This window comes from Dipodomys spectabilis, unplaced genomic scaffold, assembly GCF_019054845.1.
Source record: "Dipodomys spectabilis isolate Male_0828 unplaced genomic scaffold, ASM1905484v1 ptg000136l, whole genome shotgun sequence".
Taxonomy (NCBI): domain Eukaryota; kingdom Metazoa; phylum Chordata; class Mammalia; order Rodentia; family Heteromyidae; genus Dipodomys; species Dipodomys spectabilis.
The window spans coordinates 8694512-8711128 of record NW_024870813.1 but is presented as its reverse complement, the minus strand read 5'-3'; the positions used below and the strand labels follow the sequence as shown (position 1 = coordinate 8711128).

At 43.4% G+C, this 16617-nt stretch overlaps 1 protein-coding gene across 5 annotated transcripts in view; it reads right to left on the bottom strand.

Moving 5' to 3' along the window:
* Kcnma1 (potassium calcium-activated channel subfamily M alpha 1) overlaps nucleotides 1–16617 on the bottom strand; it is a 699649-nt gene that overhangs the window by 187038 nt on the left and 495994 nt on the right. For all 5 annotated transcript variants that reach the window (XM_042690241.1, XM_042690238.1, XM_042690240.1 and 2 more), the window contains exons 10-13: nucleotides 13971–14081; nucleotides 11559–11664; nucleotides 9776–9858; nucleotides 6546–6615 (exon numbers count right to left, since the gene is read on the bottom strand). In XM_042690241.1, the coding sequence (XP_042546175.1) occupies nucleotides 6546–6615; nucleotides 9776–9858; nucleotides 11559–11664; nucleotides 13971–14081 (370 nt within the window). The remainder of the gene's footprint in view (nucleotides 1–6545; nucleotides 6616–9775; nucleotides 9859–11558; nucleotides 11665–13970; nucleotides 14082–16617) is intronic.

The following is a 16617-nucleotide window of genomic DNA, read 5'->3' as shown; positions in this document are numbered from 1 at the left end:
GTCATTGTTCTATGTGTGATCATCTTCATAGTCACCTTGATTAGGAAACACCTAGAAGATTAAGTAAAGCCCACTTCTGAGGTGGTCTGAGAGGTATTTTAAGAGATAATTAGAACATGAGGGCTCTGACCGAATGAAATGATTTATTGTAGGAAGTGGGTCCTAGTCAGATAAAGTCTGTCCATAGAAGCATGTCCTCTATTAAGCTCTAACCTTGCTCTGTATTCCTTTCTCTCTCAATCCCAGCTGCCACAATGTGAACTGCTCTGCCTCTGCCATATCCTTCCTACAATGACAGATTGACACCTCTCAAACTGTGAGTCAAAATGAATCTTTCCCTCTGTGTGTGTGTGTGTGTGTGTGTGTGTGTGTGTGTGTGTGTATGTGTGCACATGCGTGCGTGCTCATCAGTCCTGAGGCTTTACCTCAGGGCCTGGGCTGGGCTCTGTCCCTGAGCTTCTTTTGTTCAAGGCTAGTGCTTTACCACTTCAGCCATAGTTGTACTTTCAGGTCTTTGGTGTTTAATTGGAGATAAGAGTCTCATACACTTTCCTGCCCTGGTTGGCTTTGAACTGTGATCCACAGATCTCAGCATCCTGAGCTGAGTAGGTAAGATTACAAATGTGAGCCCCTAGCACCCAGCTAATTTTCTCTCTTTTAAGTTATTCTGTTAGGTATTTTGTTCACAGAGGCATCAAGGTAATGCAGTGAGGAGGCTGGTGCTTCTGGTTTGGGAGGGGGAGGCACAATTTTAAGAAACACTAATCTAAATTATCAAAAGAAATCCATCTTATACATCTTACAATCTGTTGCAGACAGACTGGTCTTTTTATCTTTCTTTCTTTTTTTAAATTTTTCATTTTTTTTTATTGTCAAGATGATGTACAGAGGGGTTACAGTTACGTAAGTAAGGTAATAAGTACATTTCTTGTCAAACTTGTTACCAGACTGGCCTTTTTAAACAGTTAAGTCAGATCCCAAGACATGGACCCAGATGCAAACTGATACAATTACTTTTAAGTGGAGAGTCATAAATAATACACTGAAATAATGAAGGCTAAATTCAAAAAAATTATCTGGACTTGGACAAAAATTTAGTGAAAAAGCAAAAAAAGTCTAGCATTTAGGTTCATATTAATCAATTATATTAATTTGACATGAGAACATCTAACTTGGCAGAAGACACAAAACAAATACACATTCACAGAGAGAGGGAGAGAGAAAATAAGAGTATGTGGCTAACTAAACCCTCAAATAGAATCCATGTGACACATTACAGAGAAAGCTAATGTTTGCATGTTAGAAACTGTCTCTAGAGCAAGAGAAATTAGTGTTTCATTGTGTGTGAACAGGTCAGACAAATTCCAGTTTTAGCCATCAGATTTAAAGAGGGAAGATGATGCGTCAAACAACTTCCAAAGGAAAAGGACAGAGACAAGAGGAGGTGACTGTTCTGGAACAGAGCTTCTGAGGAACAATCAAGAGAGCCAGAAATGTCTGATCTACAGAAGGGCCACTCATCCTCACAGTGGCAGGACAATTCTATCTGAATACCTCAGGTACTGCTGGGTCAGATTAGCTTTGTTCTGGTGGCCGGAAATCAGATTCACTGATTCAAAAGAGCAGGCATTTGGCTTATTTGATAAAAGGGCTTTCACAGGATGTATTTTTTTTTAATAAATGGAGAGGGCTACCTCAAAAGCTACAAGATCTTCATCCTTTAAAAGTATTACTGCCCCAACTTGTTGCAGAAAAAAAGTCCTAATTTGCATAGGATGCTGAACCCCAGAGCCCCTGTTCGAACCAAGATTCTATACCTCCGAAATGACTTCTCTCCACCAATCAGCAAATGAGGGATTCTGAAGGAGGCTTTCCTTTACATTCAGGGCAACTGGGTGAGTTATACCAGTAGAGTGAAAGACTACATTGCAGAAATACAGAGCAAGCCCAAGGGTTCCATGCTCTTCATGTAGAAACACCACTGCTATGAAATCCCTTCTTGCCACATCTACTCCTGGGACAATCATGTGAGTCCTAAGGAAGTCATGGTTACTCCTCAAAAAGGTGGCTGCATGCCCCCTGGTAAGAATACAGCTAACACAGGCCTGTGTGGGGGCCAGAGCAGGTGGTGATTCCTACAGAGGCAAGCACCTACACTCCATCAGGACAACTCACCCTACTCTTCCTCCCATTTCTTCCCCCACTCTTCACTGGCTTAAGAAGGCAACGTCTTGCCTTTACTTTCCTGGCCTTATGATAGAAAACATTAATTGATGGGAAGAAAGATCTCATTTGTAGCAGCATCATCTCAGAAGAACGAGGAAAAGTTTTCACTCAAATCATGAACATGTGTGGGACAGGAAATCTGGAGAGATACCACATCACCTTCATGCTGCCTTGCAACAAACAAGGAAAAGTTTTTCCAGGTAGCCTGTGAAATCCCTCTCTGCCATCCAGGGTATGAAGCCCAGGCATTTCAGCCATGGGTCCCTCACAAGGGCTCCATCTGGTGGGAGTTCTTTAGGCATATTTTTTTTCTTGTTATTACACATGAAAGTCATGCGTGCTTCAGGCTTCTGTGGCCTTTTCTCTTAGCCATCATATTTGCTCCAATCATGGGGCAGAAAGTAAGGTGGATATACTAAAGGCTGACCCACTAATTCAAACACTTTTTTTTTTAACTTCTGGCAACTTTGTCCTCTTAAGCTTGAAGGAAGTTGGGGATGGTGAGAAATGCCAACATGGCCACAAAGGAGTCTGGAGACACTTCTTCTCTAACTTGAAGGAGACAAAGAGTGGGTCCCTGCAAACAGGACCACCCTCTATTTCTGCTACTGGATCACCCATCATCTCAAGGAGAAACCAATAGGTATGAAGTCCAGCCTCACCTCTTGACACATATACAACCTTGGGGATGTACCGGGAGGAATAAAGAAGGCCACTCAAGAGGAAAAACACTGCTGTCATTAAAATCCTTAAATGGCCCCTTAAAGACCATGTAATCAAAGTTTGATCTCTAGGCTGCTGCTATTGAGGATGATGCAACCTCTCAGAGATGAGGCCTACCAGGTACTCCTGAGGTCACTGGGGATTTGCCCTGAAGGGGATAGCTGGAAGACCAGTCTTTTCTCTCCTACTTTTTGCTCTGAGCTAAGCAATTTTGATCCACTATACTCTCCTATACTCTCCCACTATGATGTACCACTTAGGGCTGAGGAGCAGCGCCAATTAATCTTGGACTAAAACTTCCAACATGGGGGCTGGGAAGGTGGCTCAGTGATAGAGTGCTTGCCTTGCATGCTCGAGGCCCTGGATTCGATTTCTCAGCACTACATAAGCAAAAAGAAAAAAGCCGGAAGTGGTGCTGTGGCTCAAGTGGTAGAGCGCTAGCCTTGAGCTGAAGAGCTGAGGGACAGCACCCAGGCCCAGAGTTCAGGGCCCATGACCGGACCCAAAAAAAAAAAAAAAAAACTCCCAACATGTAAGCAAAAAGAACTTCTTTGTCTCATAAGTTGATTATCTCAGGTAGTTGTGACTACAACTGACTAGCACAACTACTGCCCTCCTTGGGAGTAGAAACCTCAAAGATCTTATATTGCACTGGACAATTAGTTGGGACTTGGCTTCCAAGTTAGAGAAAAATGCCACTTTAGTTTCCAAGTCCTCTTTTGCTCCAATCTGAAGGGAAAAGAAATCCATTAATTGGTAGACCATTAGGAGTGACACTTTTCTAAGATGTCACTAACTGTTTTTTGCTGAAGAGTTCCAAAGCATTTCACTCCAATTAGCATTTCTTTTGTCTTTTCAGAGATGGCCAGACTGCTTCTGTCCATAAAATGTAGAATACGAGAGAGATTTGCTTTGGAGAATACCACACCTTCTCTCTTAAGAACTACAGTTTGGTTCAAGGGGCTTTGACCCCATTTCAAGAGATGGCAATTGGCTATTGTGTCCTAGCTCCCTAACTGCCAAGTGACAGGTTTCTGTATTCATCAGAGTTGCTCTGTCCATGCCAGACCTATGGTCTGAAGTTGCACTAGAAGAATGCTAAAATGCACAGATGGCCCAACAAGAACTAAATTAGATCTCCAAAGTCAAAGCTCTTTTAAAACCATAAAATAGGACATAAATTACTATGATGAAAGTTTCAGGAGTAGTTTCTATGGAAAGCAAGGAGGCATTTTGCCTATATCCTCCTAGGATCTAGAATATCAACCACCATTAGATCATAGGAGATTGACATTGTTTCTGTTTCAAGCTTTGTGTCCAATTATGGGATCAACTGCCTTTTGGAATGTGTTCCTAGAAACATAATGTTTCACACTCACACACACACACACACACACACACACACACACACACACACACACACACGTTTTGTCCATTTAAGCAAGTTTAAATGTGTATAGATCTATGGACATCTATATGGATGGATGGATGCAGAGAAGGTGCCAAGAGAGAAATGAAAAGATATTGGAAGAAAAGAGGATGAAAACCTTGGAGAAAAGGGAGGTAGAGACTATAAGGAAACAGAGCAAAGCTATGACACAGAGTGAAGCACTGTCCTCTTGAAACTCTACAAGGAAGGACATGACATATAACAACAGGTAGGCTTTTCATTCCTGCTCTAAAACGGAGGACAAAATAATAGGGGGGAACACCTTTATGTCAAAATTATCCCTGTGTCCTTACTAATCTTATAGCATTCTGCATCTGATTTTTGCCTGACCCACAAACCCAAATAGTCTGGGATGGTTCTAAACAAGATATGTTTTAAGCAAATAATCATAGGTCTGTTGATGTCTTTGTCATTTCTGAAAAAATAAAAAGCTACAATGCAGAGGGCCAGCCAAGACATTCCGGATGCTGTGTTCATGTGATTAGTGATCAGGTACCATCTGGACCTTTAGGCTAGTTGAGCTGCTTGGAGTTTGACAGGAACTACATAGCTGAAAATCATTGTTAATTTCTTGAAGATGCTACGTCAGCCCCACTGGAAAGAGAAAAAAAGGAACTGACATCCCTTTCTAAACATACAACATTAATTTTTCCTATTCAGTCTAAATCCAGACAAAAAGCTAAACAACAGCTTAAAGCACTCCTACTCTAACTGAAATTTCAAATAACAAATGAAAGAAGGAGTGTTCCTTGAGGCAGGAGCTGTCACCAGCCACAGTTTGGCTAATAAAATTCACCTCCTCCCACAGGGACTGCGGTCAAAACCCTTCTCCAGATTGACACCTGCAAGTTACCAATATCCTTGCTTTCTCTCTCCTCCATAGACAAACAAGGGAATATGACCTTGGGTGCCCACCATCAAACCCACTGGCTGAAGAAGCACATGCTCTGCAGTGAAGCCACCTGCTGAGGGTTGGGCAATGGTGGGCACTGGGCACCAGTTTCAAGCAGTGGGCCAGTTGCCGACAGCAGGCTCCACTCAATGATGGCCTCTGATGGGCTTCCACACAGCAAAATGGGCCAGCACTTGCCAGCAATTAAGAAATAACGGCATGGTGCTGGTGCATTTGGCAGAATGGAGTTTTTTCTGGGTCACCTGACTGCCTATTTCTTAGGTGATATGGCCTATGAGATGAGGCATGTTCTCACTCATAACCCAGCAGGGAGTTATTCTGTTCAGACAGGACACCTGGCCCCAGGTACCGGAGCAGCCTTCAGCTTCTAAGCTTCATTAAGGAGATAACTGGTACCATATCAAATAGAGCAAGGCCCCACCTTTCCTCCCCCAAAGCTGTTTTCCAGGGAGCTTGCTGACAGACTGAGCGAAGGAACACTGTCTTTGGATGAGAGACATTCAACGGGCTCACTGAGTAGCAGTCACAGGAAGATAACATACACTCTGAGGTGTGCTTCCTTCCACTCAACCTCCATTGTTGGCTCGAATATTAGGATCATTCCTCTGTGTTTAATCTTTGCACAGCTACCTCTGTTCCTGAATTCAACTCTTCAAAGTCTCATTTCAAATTTGAAAACGTCAGGTTCCGCTTTCATCACTGGGCTTGCATTTCGCTACTTCAGGTTCGCCTGGTCTCATAGCTAGGCCCCGACACTTGCCTGGACCACTCTCTACCTTACCTGCTGAGTCTCTGAGTCATAAAATAAAGACTTTTGGCTCACTGCTAGCCATGTGGGGGTCAGGGAGGTGCTCATTGTACTGTAAATATTCACTAAATATTATTTGGTGAAATGACTGCCACACATAGAAATGAAAGTTTTTTGAATGTAGGTATGGATGTAATCTAAGACTATATCAACATTTGAACCAAGGCGTTCAGTTGCTTCCAAAATGAATGAACAGTTTGAAGGTTTTTTCTCGCAGGGGTCCATTGCAAACAAGCTATTTGGCCCAGGGAGAATTTTTTTAACCATTATGTCTTTACCAGGCCTTTGCTCAACACTGGTGTGGTGGTGGTGTGTGTGTGTGTGTGTGTGTGTGTCTGTGTGTGTGTGTGTCTGTGTGTGTCTCTGTGTCTGTGTGTGTGTAAAGGAAAAGAGACTGGTGTCAGAATAACAATCCACCATCCTACCTTGTTGTGATACTGCAGCATCTGAGTGATGATTCTGATCTTCGGATGGTAGTTCTTTATGGAGATCACTCTGAAAAAAAGAGAAAAGTAGAGTTGGAGCAGCCTTTCCTTACCGACAGAGTGAGTCCCAAAGAGGATTCACTTGATTAATCTTTAAACGGAACACAGGTAGGGCTAGCAGCCAGGACCATCCAGAGTGACGGCAACCACTGCTCCAAGCTAGCTGAGTAACTACTACTGTGCCTTTTGATAATGCTTAAAAGAAATCACAAGACAGTAGTGTATGCCCTGGGTGTTATAAAACACGAGGGGCCCTGTGGTGCCTGGATGATGGGCTCTCCATCTGTGTAGACTGAAGGTGGGAAGTCTGTAGCAGGATCACTGCCTTTACCAAGCAAGCTCCAATCCTGGGGTCTGCAGAGGTGCCTGCCCCATGTCCCAAACCTCAGGAACCAGCTTCCAAACTATCTGCTATGAGTCCCATTCTACAAGTTAACAACTTGGAGACAACAATGATAAAATAAATAAGCCTCCCAGCAAACAGTTCCAATTGTCACACACTCATCTACCCTCACTTTGAAAATATAATTTGGAAAGACTCAGCTTTCCACAGTTAAAGAATGACTCAAGTGTTGGTCAGACACAAGTGCCGGTGTCTTGCAGAAGTCATAATCTTGTGAATAATTCCCAGCCAATTGCCCTCAGTCCATTCTGGGCAACAGCTACCCTAAGTCCACTCCTCACCAGGAGTCCTCTTGCTGTCAGTCACAGGGCTGAAAGGGGAAGTATGTGGAGAAGATGAATAGAAACACCTGGCCCCCACTCCAGTTATTGTGTTAATGAACCAGTGACCTTCGGGAAATCCCTGGGCTCTCTGTTCCTTCTTCCTCATCTGGACATGGGGCAGGCAATGGTACCTGCTTTATTTACTTCACAAGCTTGGTATGAGGAGCAAATGGGAGACCAGATGTGAAAATGCTTTGAAATCATTAAAAGCTCTCTCCACTTGTAAGTTATGGTTTTTGTTATTACCGACCCTGTCAGAGGTGACATTGTACATTTCCTTCTGTGACAAGGAAGGCTAAAGAATGGAATTCCACAGAAAGGCCCACCTCCTAAGCCAATTTTTTTCAAAAAGTGTATTTATCCCAACTGCCCCCACAAAATTCCTATCAAGCATGGTCCACCACTTTGCCCCCTTCTGTATAAAGATGGAGAAGATAGCAGTCCAGAAACAGCTTTCTCAGAAAAGCTGTCACTTGTGAATTTAAGAAGTGGATCATGAAAGGGCCCTTCCCTGTACAAATCTACTCTGGGCTTTTGCTCTTGAAGGATTTCATTTTGTTTTTGAAAAAGTGTTGTGTTGGGCTCTGCTTATAACTTACAGACTTTGAACCTCTGTCAACCTCTCAGTACAACTCACAGCATCAGCCACTTGGCTGCCTTAGCTCTTGGCCCTTTGACATCTAATCTCAAAAGGGGCAGATTGGGCCTCATTAAGCTAAGGAGAAGGGGAGAATATACAAATAAGAGAAAAAAAAGAGAATCTATTTCTAACCCTGAACTTCCTACTGCATTTTAGGCCTTCGTTCTAGTTCTAGTTAAATGGCTTCAATATATTTCTGATACTACCTATAAAGGATAATCTCTACACCTTGGTATTCTGTGACTCACTCTCCTACTTATTTGTGTTTATATTAACCCTATTATAATTCAGGGTTCAAAGCTGTTATTTCTTTCATTATTCTTATTATTAACCATCATCATCAACTTCTCTGTGAGGTCAAAATCATGATCTTCATTTTCTGGGTTTTTGTTTGTTTGCTTGTTTTTTTTGAAATTGCAAAGATAAGGAAGCCTGGTCCCTTAAAGACTTCTTTTTACATTACTTCAAATGGTGGCAAACAACAAGGAAAAAAATAAGTCAAAGGATGGAAATACTACTTATTTTAAAAAGGGATCAATGACACTCTGAACTTGGCCAGTGTAGTCACATTCCAGCTGCGCTGAGTTATAGGAGGGCCAGGTCAGAAGTGAGTTCTCATTCCACTTTATAACCCCACAAGCCCAAGCCTTGTAAGAGTTCATGCACTGACTCCCTTAAAACACTGCTCTAAGCCCTATTATAACTAAAGAAAAGTAAAGGTTGTTTCAGATCTTGTCTGCCAGACACAAGGACCAGAGGGGAGATGTTCATCCCAAATGCACCAGTAGAATTTCTCTGCATCACTGATAAGAAAGATCATGTCACCTGGGGCCATTGCTTTAAACCAGAAACAAAGGAGATAAGAATGTTACAATGACACTTGGGAAACTTCCCAACCTTCATCTTTAGGTAGATATCTAGGACACACAGTGAAGTAAACTGCAGGAGAGGGGGACCTTTGAGGGGCTCAAAGGGTGGCTGTTGGCAATTAAGCACAGGTGGCTAGGAACACAGCATGAGTGCCTTCTCTGAGTTCCACCCATCTCCAGAAGAGTCTCTTTAACCCTGCTCAAACTGCTATTCCTCAATTCCAAAAAAGAGAAGAGACACATTCCAAAAAGGCAAAGCATCTTGACTTTTTAGGCATTTCAGAGTCATGGGATGTGACTATGGATAGGTCTGTGGAAAGAACAGCCATTGAATGGATGCTTTTCTGGAATGAGAAAAGAGTATGGTGTTCGAACTGGAGCCAAGATTAAAGATAGAGAGGGAAGAGCTAACCATGTCTTGAAAAGGCTCTGGGAGATGTTTTACAGAGGGTCCTCCCACAGGAGATTATACCTCTAAAGAAACACAGGTAGGTGTTTGCAGCCAAAAAGGCTTAAGAAACGCTCTATAGTACAAGGTCTCTGAGATTCCTAGTTAATAAATTCACTGAACAACACTCATTTGGGGAAATGGGTTAAAACACACTGAGGGTCAATCATCTCTTTGGGGGTGATACTAATCAACCTCCTGTAAACATTAGGTTTGCTCTAACACTGTTGAAATTCTGGGCCAGATACTTTTCTATGTATACCTGCCCTTTGCATGTTTAGCTGCCGCCACTTCCTCCAGAAACCAGCAGGACTGCCCCCTAGTGATAGCAACTGAAAACATCTTGAGGGCACCAATGGTGGAGCAGCTGATGGGGGAAAAATGGTCCCACAAAGCTAGTGAACTTCCTATGCACATCCCAAAGGTCTGTAAGTGGGCCACAGAGGGCTGAGCCTCGGGTCCTCCCCACCCAAAACCCCAGAATTACCTCATGATGTTGGAGGCATCCTCAGCATCTGGGTCAGCGCAGTACTTATTGGCAAGGATCAGGCACGCATCTGCTGACTCTATCTGAGACACCAAAAGAAAACAAAGCAAAAAAAAATCACAGAACACAAGCATATAAGAAGCCACCCTCAATTGTACCCCCCACGCCCATTGTCAGCTCTTAGAAAACATGGTGTTTTGTGCAAGAAAAGAAAAAGAAAAAATTCTAAACGATTATAGGTTTGTGAAAAGTGGAGGCCGCAAGTTCTCATTAAGGAATAAACATTTCATCTTATTGTTGCTGGCAATTAGACTTTGGCATAGCCACTTACATGTGGACTACCAGGTTCCTTAAATGCAATTCATTAAGCCTTTTAATTCCCTCCTCACCTCATTTCTCAATCATCTGTGCCATCAAACTAAGTTTCTAGCCAGAAAATGGATGTTGGTTGGCTAGGTCACTTCCCTCATATTAGCAAATTAACTGAGTAGTTGGGGATTCAGAAATTTAGCCGCCAAAGAATTCACCTAAGCTCTTTTTTTTTTTTTACACCACCATCATCGATGGGCTAAGAAGAGACTAGAGTTCTAGAGTGGGTAACAACTCTGTGTTGTTTAGTATTCAGATATCCAAAAGACAGCAGACCTACATATATGTAATGGTACGTTACAGATGAACTCAAAATTCAACCTACTGACATATCTAAACATGAACCAAGAGGAGTTTATACCCTAGAGGGGCCCATGAATCTGATAGGGTAATAACTGTTTGCATTAAATTAGGTCCACGAACCAAAAAAAAAAAAAAGCCCTCTTTTCTCTGTTCTTCTAAGATTTCACATTAACCATAACTTGGGTCATGTCTGGATAATATTAAGATTAAGTGGTCTAAATAAGCATGAGAATTCTCATGGTGTCCCGAGTCTGCAATCTGTCTCCTTGGTATGCTGTACTTACTAGACCACTCCTGCATGGGTGGGAGGGCATGGTGCCTCCATGGTATGTCATAGCTTGTCTGTAGATTTCCTTAGTAATGCAAAGAATTTATGCAGATCCTCTTGGATTATGTATGCTTGTCAATTATGGTATTTATAGAAGTATGTGGTGACCACAGTTAGCATTTAAATTTCAGTGGCTTCAGCCATATTAATGAATTCCCACTGGCATGTGGATATTGAGTAAGCTTACAAAATCTATGTGAAAGACATAAAGTAATAGATTCCATTTTGCCACCATGTCACTGTCCCTTCTAAGCTTTGGGGGTACTTTGGAAGAAGATGCTAATTGAGTAGGTTCTGGGGAAAAACAATTAGCTTATTACCAAGTGATGCCAGGTACCTACAACTTAAGTGTTGCACCTTGAGTCTTCAGTGAGGAAAAAAAGTTCAAAGTCAAAGTTCTATGGCTTCGTAAGATTTAATTTTTTTTCCTTTACTCCAATTTTTCTTTCAAACGTGACGAATGAACGTTGGAGCTATATTGAGTCGAACTCAATATTCAAGATGGTAACTGATTGATTACTATGTTGTATTAAGACTCTTAGGTAGGTCCAGGAACCAGCAAAATCAGCTTTAGGTGAAGAGTAGTCTAACTGGAATGTTTCTAGGTGGCCTGGCATGTACCAGCAGAGCAAAGTCCTGGGCACAGTAGAAGGGTGACGTCAAAGCTGGTGGTATGTAAGTCATCTTGTGAGAGATTCAGGAGATTGCTTTTGGCCATCCTGAAAGTTATGTCCCCTGAATGCAGAGTCCCACTCCCCAACCTCCAGTTCTCCTCCTTCTTACCTTGACTCTTGCAAGATCGTGTGGATTGAGGACTGAACCCTGATAAAACTCCACCTGAGTAAAATGTCGTTTGAACAGAGCCTCGAGTTCCAGGTTAGGGGAGATGCTGCACGGGGAGAAAAAGAAACAGCCATGAAGATAACAGACTCAGGAGTTCAGCCTCCATGCCTCTCTTTTCTCCAATCTCCACAGGATGATGTGGTAAAAGTTCTTGCCCTTCAAATATATGGGCTTTAGCTAAAAAACACATCTAGTAGAGGTGAAATCACAAGGTTTGTGGTCTTTACCGAGGCAGGGGCCAATGGAAGGTACAGGAATATTGCCCATGTCTTCTGTCTGTTTTTATTGGAGGAGCTAACGCTGTGGCATCACTGTGATGTATAATTTTGTGTCAACTTGATTGGGATATCAAGAAGATGCCACACTAGGCATTATTTCTGAGTGTGCCTGTGGGAAGTTTTCTGGATGAAACTAGAACTGGAATCAGTAATCTCAGAAAAGCAGACGGCCCTCCTTAAATGTGAGTAGACTTTACTAATTCTGCAGAGATGAGACTCACATGCCATCTACAGAGATGGGACTGGGCACCCCGAGAGGATATTCAGTTACAACTTTGATGTGCCAACAACTACACTACAGCATCACTTCCCAAACATGTGTTGTAATCATTGATAACTTTTATGAGTGTCTCTTATATGTAGACAGCATTCAACACCCTTGACAACTATTAACTTATTTACACCTCATAACAACCCAATGGGAAGGTATTCTATTTACCCAGAGCTTTGAGAGGTTGATTAATTGGACCAACTATTATAAGTGTGACACTGGTAAGAGTCTTAGGGACACAAAGATGAACCTTAATAATTAAAGCATTAGAAGCCAAATTATTACACTCCATTTAAACAGTAGTGAAGATCAGCTATCTGTGCAAATAGCAACCAATCCTTTCAATCCCTGTGTTAATTTGGGCAGCACTGGTCTGTCTTTGAGAGAGATGTCCACTGGAGTTCTGTCACTTGATTAAACCGAATTCAGCATTCACTAACTATTCAATAGAAGATCAATGCTATTCTCTTCTTGTGGCCTCTGTACTCATGTTGAAATGTTCAGCAGGATGAAGGCAGAACTTATAGGCTTTACATATCTCTAGAACATTCCCTACACAGAGCACTGGCCCCACCCATAGTTGGTCAGCAGCAGCTAGGCACTGAATAAAGCCTGTGGGTTCCTGCACCTGTGTTGCCAGGGCTCAATCTACCTGTCCAGAATATGGTAAAGAACACAATGGCAGGTCAGAAGTGTGCCAGTCTGTGAACAAATGCCAGAGAAAAACATATACGCCCTGGAACTGAGAGCTTGTGGTATTTTAACCTTGGGGGCTTCCAGAGGAGGATTGAGTCTTAGGGTGGTCAACACCTTATCAAACCAACACCAACATGGGTGCTTTATGCTGGCCCCTTGACAACGTTCCAGGAATGGCCTTATTTAGCATCATCTCCAGCAAAGAAGACAGTTGTGGTACCACTCATGCCAGCATAATAGAGGCCCCAAATCTTCTTCAATCCTGTGTCCCCCAAAAGAGGATCAACTACAGCGACATCCATCATGTTGCATAGAGAGAGAAGGTCTCTTACTCTTCTCCCCACACAATGCATGTGACACCCACCTCCTGACGGACTGAGCACTCTTAACCCTTCTTCCCTTTTATGACAGTATTCACCTCCATGGGGCCCTCCCTGCCATCCGTGGATCGTTTCATTACACTCTCACAACTGTCCAAGGAGGGGGCATTTTTATCTCCTTGATTTATGGGTATGCAAGGGGAGGCACAGAGAAAATGCAGTAACTTGATCCTCCGGCAATGGATTGAGGCAAGATTCAGACTGAAGGATGCACTTGACTCTGTCTGCAGATGATTCTAGAGACTGCCCGCGTGCAGTGCTAGAGAGGGGTGCAGGCAGAGGCTAGCCGAAACAGCAGTGTGACGACCTAATCCCCCACTTCCTCCTCTGCAGCTGTCTAGCTTGGTCACCCTCTACACCTGTGCTTCCACATCATCAGACTACTATTCTGCACCGGTGTACACACATACATCTGGGCCACATTGCTTAGGTTGGAATGCTAGGTTGGAACCAGAGTGAACCCCACTGTGATTTCTTCCTGAGAGAAACTCAGATGTGGTCCCAGAACCACCTGCATGGAGGCAGGCTCTGCGGTTCACCAGGGCACCTATCTGTGTGTAATGATTCCCCTCCCACTGATTGAGTAACATTCTCCAGGCCCAACAGGGCTCTTGGCTGATCCATCTCTGCCCCTAATCCCTAACCACTCCCATCACCATGGCTGTGGGTGCTCAGGCAGGGAGTGTGTAGTTGGATGCACAGTCTGCTCACGGCAGCAGACTCTTACTTGTGGAGAAAGACGATCTCCACATTGACGTCATCCCGGTCCTTGTGCAGGAAGTCCTTCAGGAAGTTGGAAACGCTCTCCAGAGTAATGTGTCCACAGACCACAATGTGCCTGAACAGGAGATACCAGTGAGATCAAGCTGAGCCCCACGGAAGTCACCCTCACACCCCCATCTCCAGCAAGGCAGAAGAAGCAGGCAGCTGTGGGTGGCAGTGGGGGGCGGGCTCCATCTCCTCCCACCACTTCAACAAAAGCTCCCAGTGCCTGTCCCTGGAGGGCTGTGAGGCAAAGCAGCAGTGCTAGCAGGTGCTCAGAGACTCCCAGACAGAAAAAAAGCATATGGCTGCTCACCTGATGGTACGAGCGCGTGCACGCAAATACACACACACACACACACACACACACACACACACACACACACACACAATCCTATTAAAAGCCCAACCATTTGGCCAAGTGGTTTTATGCGTTTAACAATAAGTGACATTATGCTTGCGGCTTAAATGCTGCATTATCAAGTCCCTTTCAGATTCATATCTCTCCCTTTCTGCCCACAAAGCGTCCTCCTGGGAGATTTACTGTATGAGTCTTGGTTTATGACATAGAGCTTATCAGGTAATGAGATAACAAATCTTGCTGAAACGATGATTTTGTGTGTAAGAAAGCGGGCTTTTATCAGGGTAGCTAATGTGCAGCTTGACAAGTTATAGGCTCGGCTGGCCATAAGCAGTAAAAAGGAAATTTTTGCATTTTTCCACCATAACTTCTCTGACAATGGGGCCATGTAACACTTTACAGTAAGTGAGCATTATTCAGGGCTAAATGGGTATGGGATGCCTACAGAATCAGAGATGGTGCTGCTGGTTGAGTTGGCTCCAGAGGCTACTGAATGAGGGTGCTTGGGATTTTCCTTGAGAGCTAAACAGATCCCCTGAGAGACAGGAAGAAGCTAGGAAGACACGAGGCTGGAAATGCTAGCTTTGTTCTGGAATGTTGCAGACTTCTGTCTCCAGGAGACATGAACCTCTTGTCCAGAACTATTGAGATGAATAGTTCCTTTACCATCGTTCTCCTCCTGAACTGAAGTGAACTCAGTACCAGGCTGTCCTGTGCCCATTTATATTTGCCTCCTGATGCCCAATTAGGAGAAAGCAGTTGGATGCAAGAATTCCCTCTGAGACAAAAGCTGAGATTTAGCTATGGAGTTAGCAACAATACTAGCTTTCTAACAAAAGCCACTGTATAGCGCAAAAGGCTTAACTCATCTCCTTAGGCCCCTCAGTCTGTAGAGACACAGGGTGGATTTCTAGCTCTACTTTGCAACAGGAGTCGATTTTGTAGAGTGAAGGCATTTTCTGATTAAGACCTAGAAGGGCCAGATCCCTTGCACTTCATAATTGCTCTGTGCACAAAGTCATTGGCTGGAGGCAGCTCATAGTGGCAGTGATGATGGCTTAGGTGATATCCTATGAGATGCCAGCCATTACAACAGTCTTTCCTTTCATGGTAGGTAATTTGGTACGTGACTGAGTACATGAAAATAATGCAGTGAACTCATTGGTCAGAGAGAGATGGTACAGAATAAAGAGCAAATCAATAATATGCATGAGGTAGTTAACATCACCATTATGAACTGTTATTGTTATAGTGGTACACTTAATGATCAGGAAAGAGATGGCCACGAAGGCGAAGGAAGCAGTGGCCATAAATGGGATACTCCACAAAAGATGTCATAAGGATATCATAACCTGGTCACTTTGCTCTTAGCCTGCATCTGCTACATTAGCAAAGGTTCCCTGGCTACTTATCCAAACTTCACACCTAAAGCCTACATCATTGACTTCTCCCTTATTAGAAGACTATAGAACACACTGTTTCATCAGAGGATGTGATATAATCTCAACACTTGGATTAGATAAGTATTTTTGGTGATACTGGGGCTTGAACACAAAGTCTTACATTCAGTAGGCAGGTGCTCTACCACTGGGTTATGTCTCCAGCCCATTTTGTGCTGGTTATTTTTGAAAAAGTGCCTTACTTCCTTCTCAAGTGTGTTCCTGGACCATGACTGCCTTTTTTTTTTTAAATTTCCCGGTGGTAGCTGGACTGACAAGCATGCAGAACCACATCTCAGTTCTTTCCACTGAGATGGAATCTTGCAGGCTGTCCTATCTGAGTTGGGCTAAAATGGCAAGCAATCCTCCTACGATTGCAGGTATGAGCCACCAGCCCTGGAGTGCTTATATACATTTTCTATTATATCAAATCTTCACCATGTTGCTTGTGGAAATTCTCATCACTTGACCTCACCACAAATGACAATGGAACTGCCTGGTGTCACTCCCTGAAGACATTTTCCCTGCAGACTTCCAACAATGTTAACATGAATTCCACTGACAGCTGTCCTCACAATCGACAACGTGGCTTGAAGGAAAAAGTAAGTCAGATATGGTTTTCCCTCTGTTACTAAGGATGTGCAGGATCCTGAGAAAGCTACTTATTCCTATCTAATGCACGAAAACTTGAGGGGTTACTGTCGCCCAGCTAGCCTCCTGGACCAGGCATTGAAAAGTTCAAGGATCTACACTAACATATTTCTAGTTATTATTCAAAGCTGGGTGCATGTCTGTGATAGGTCTGGAACAGT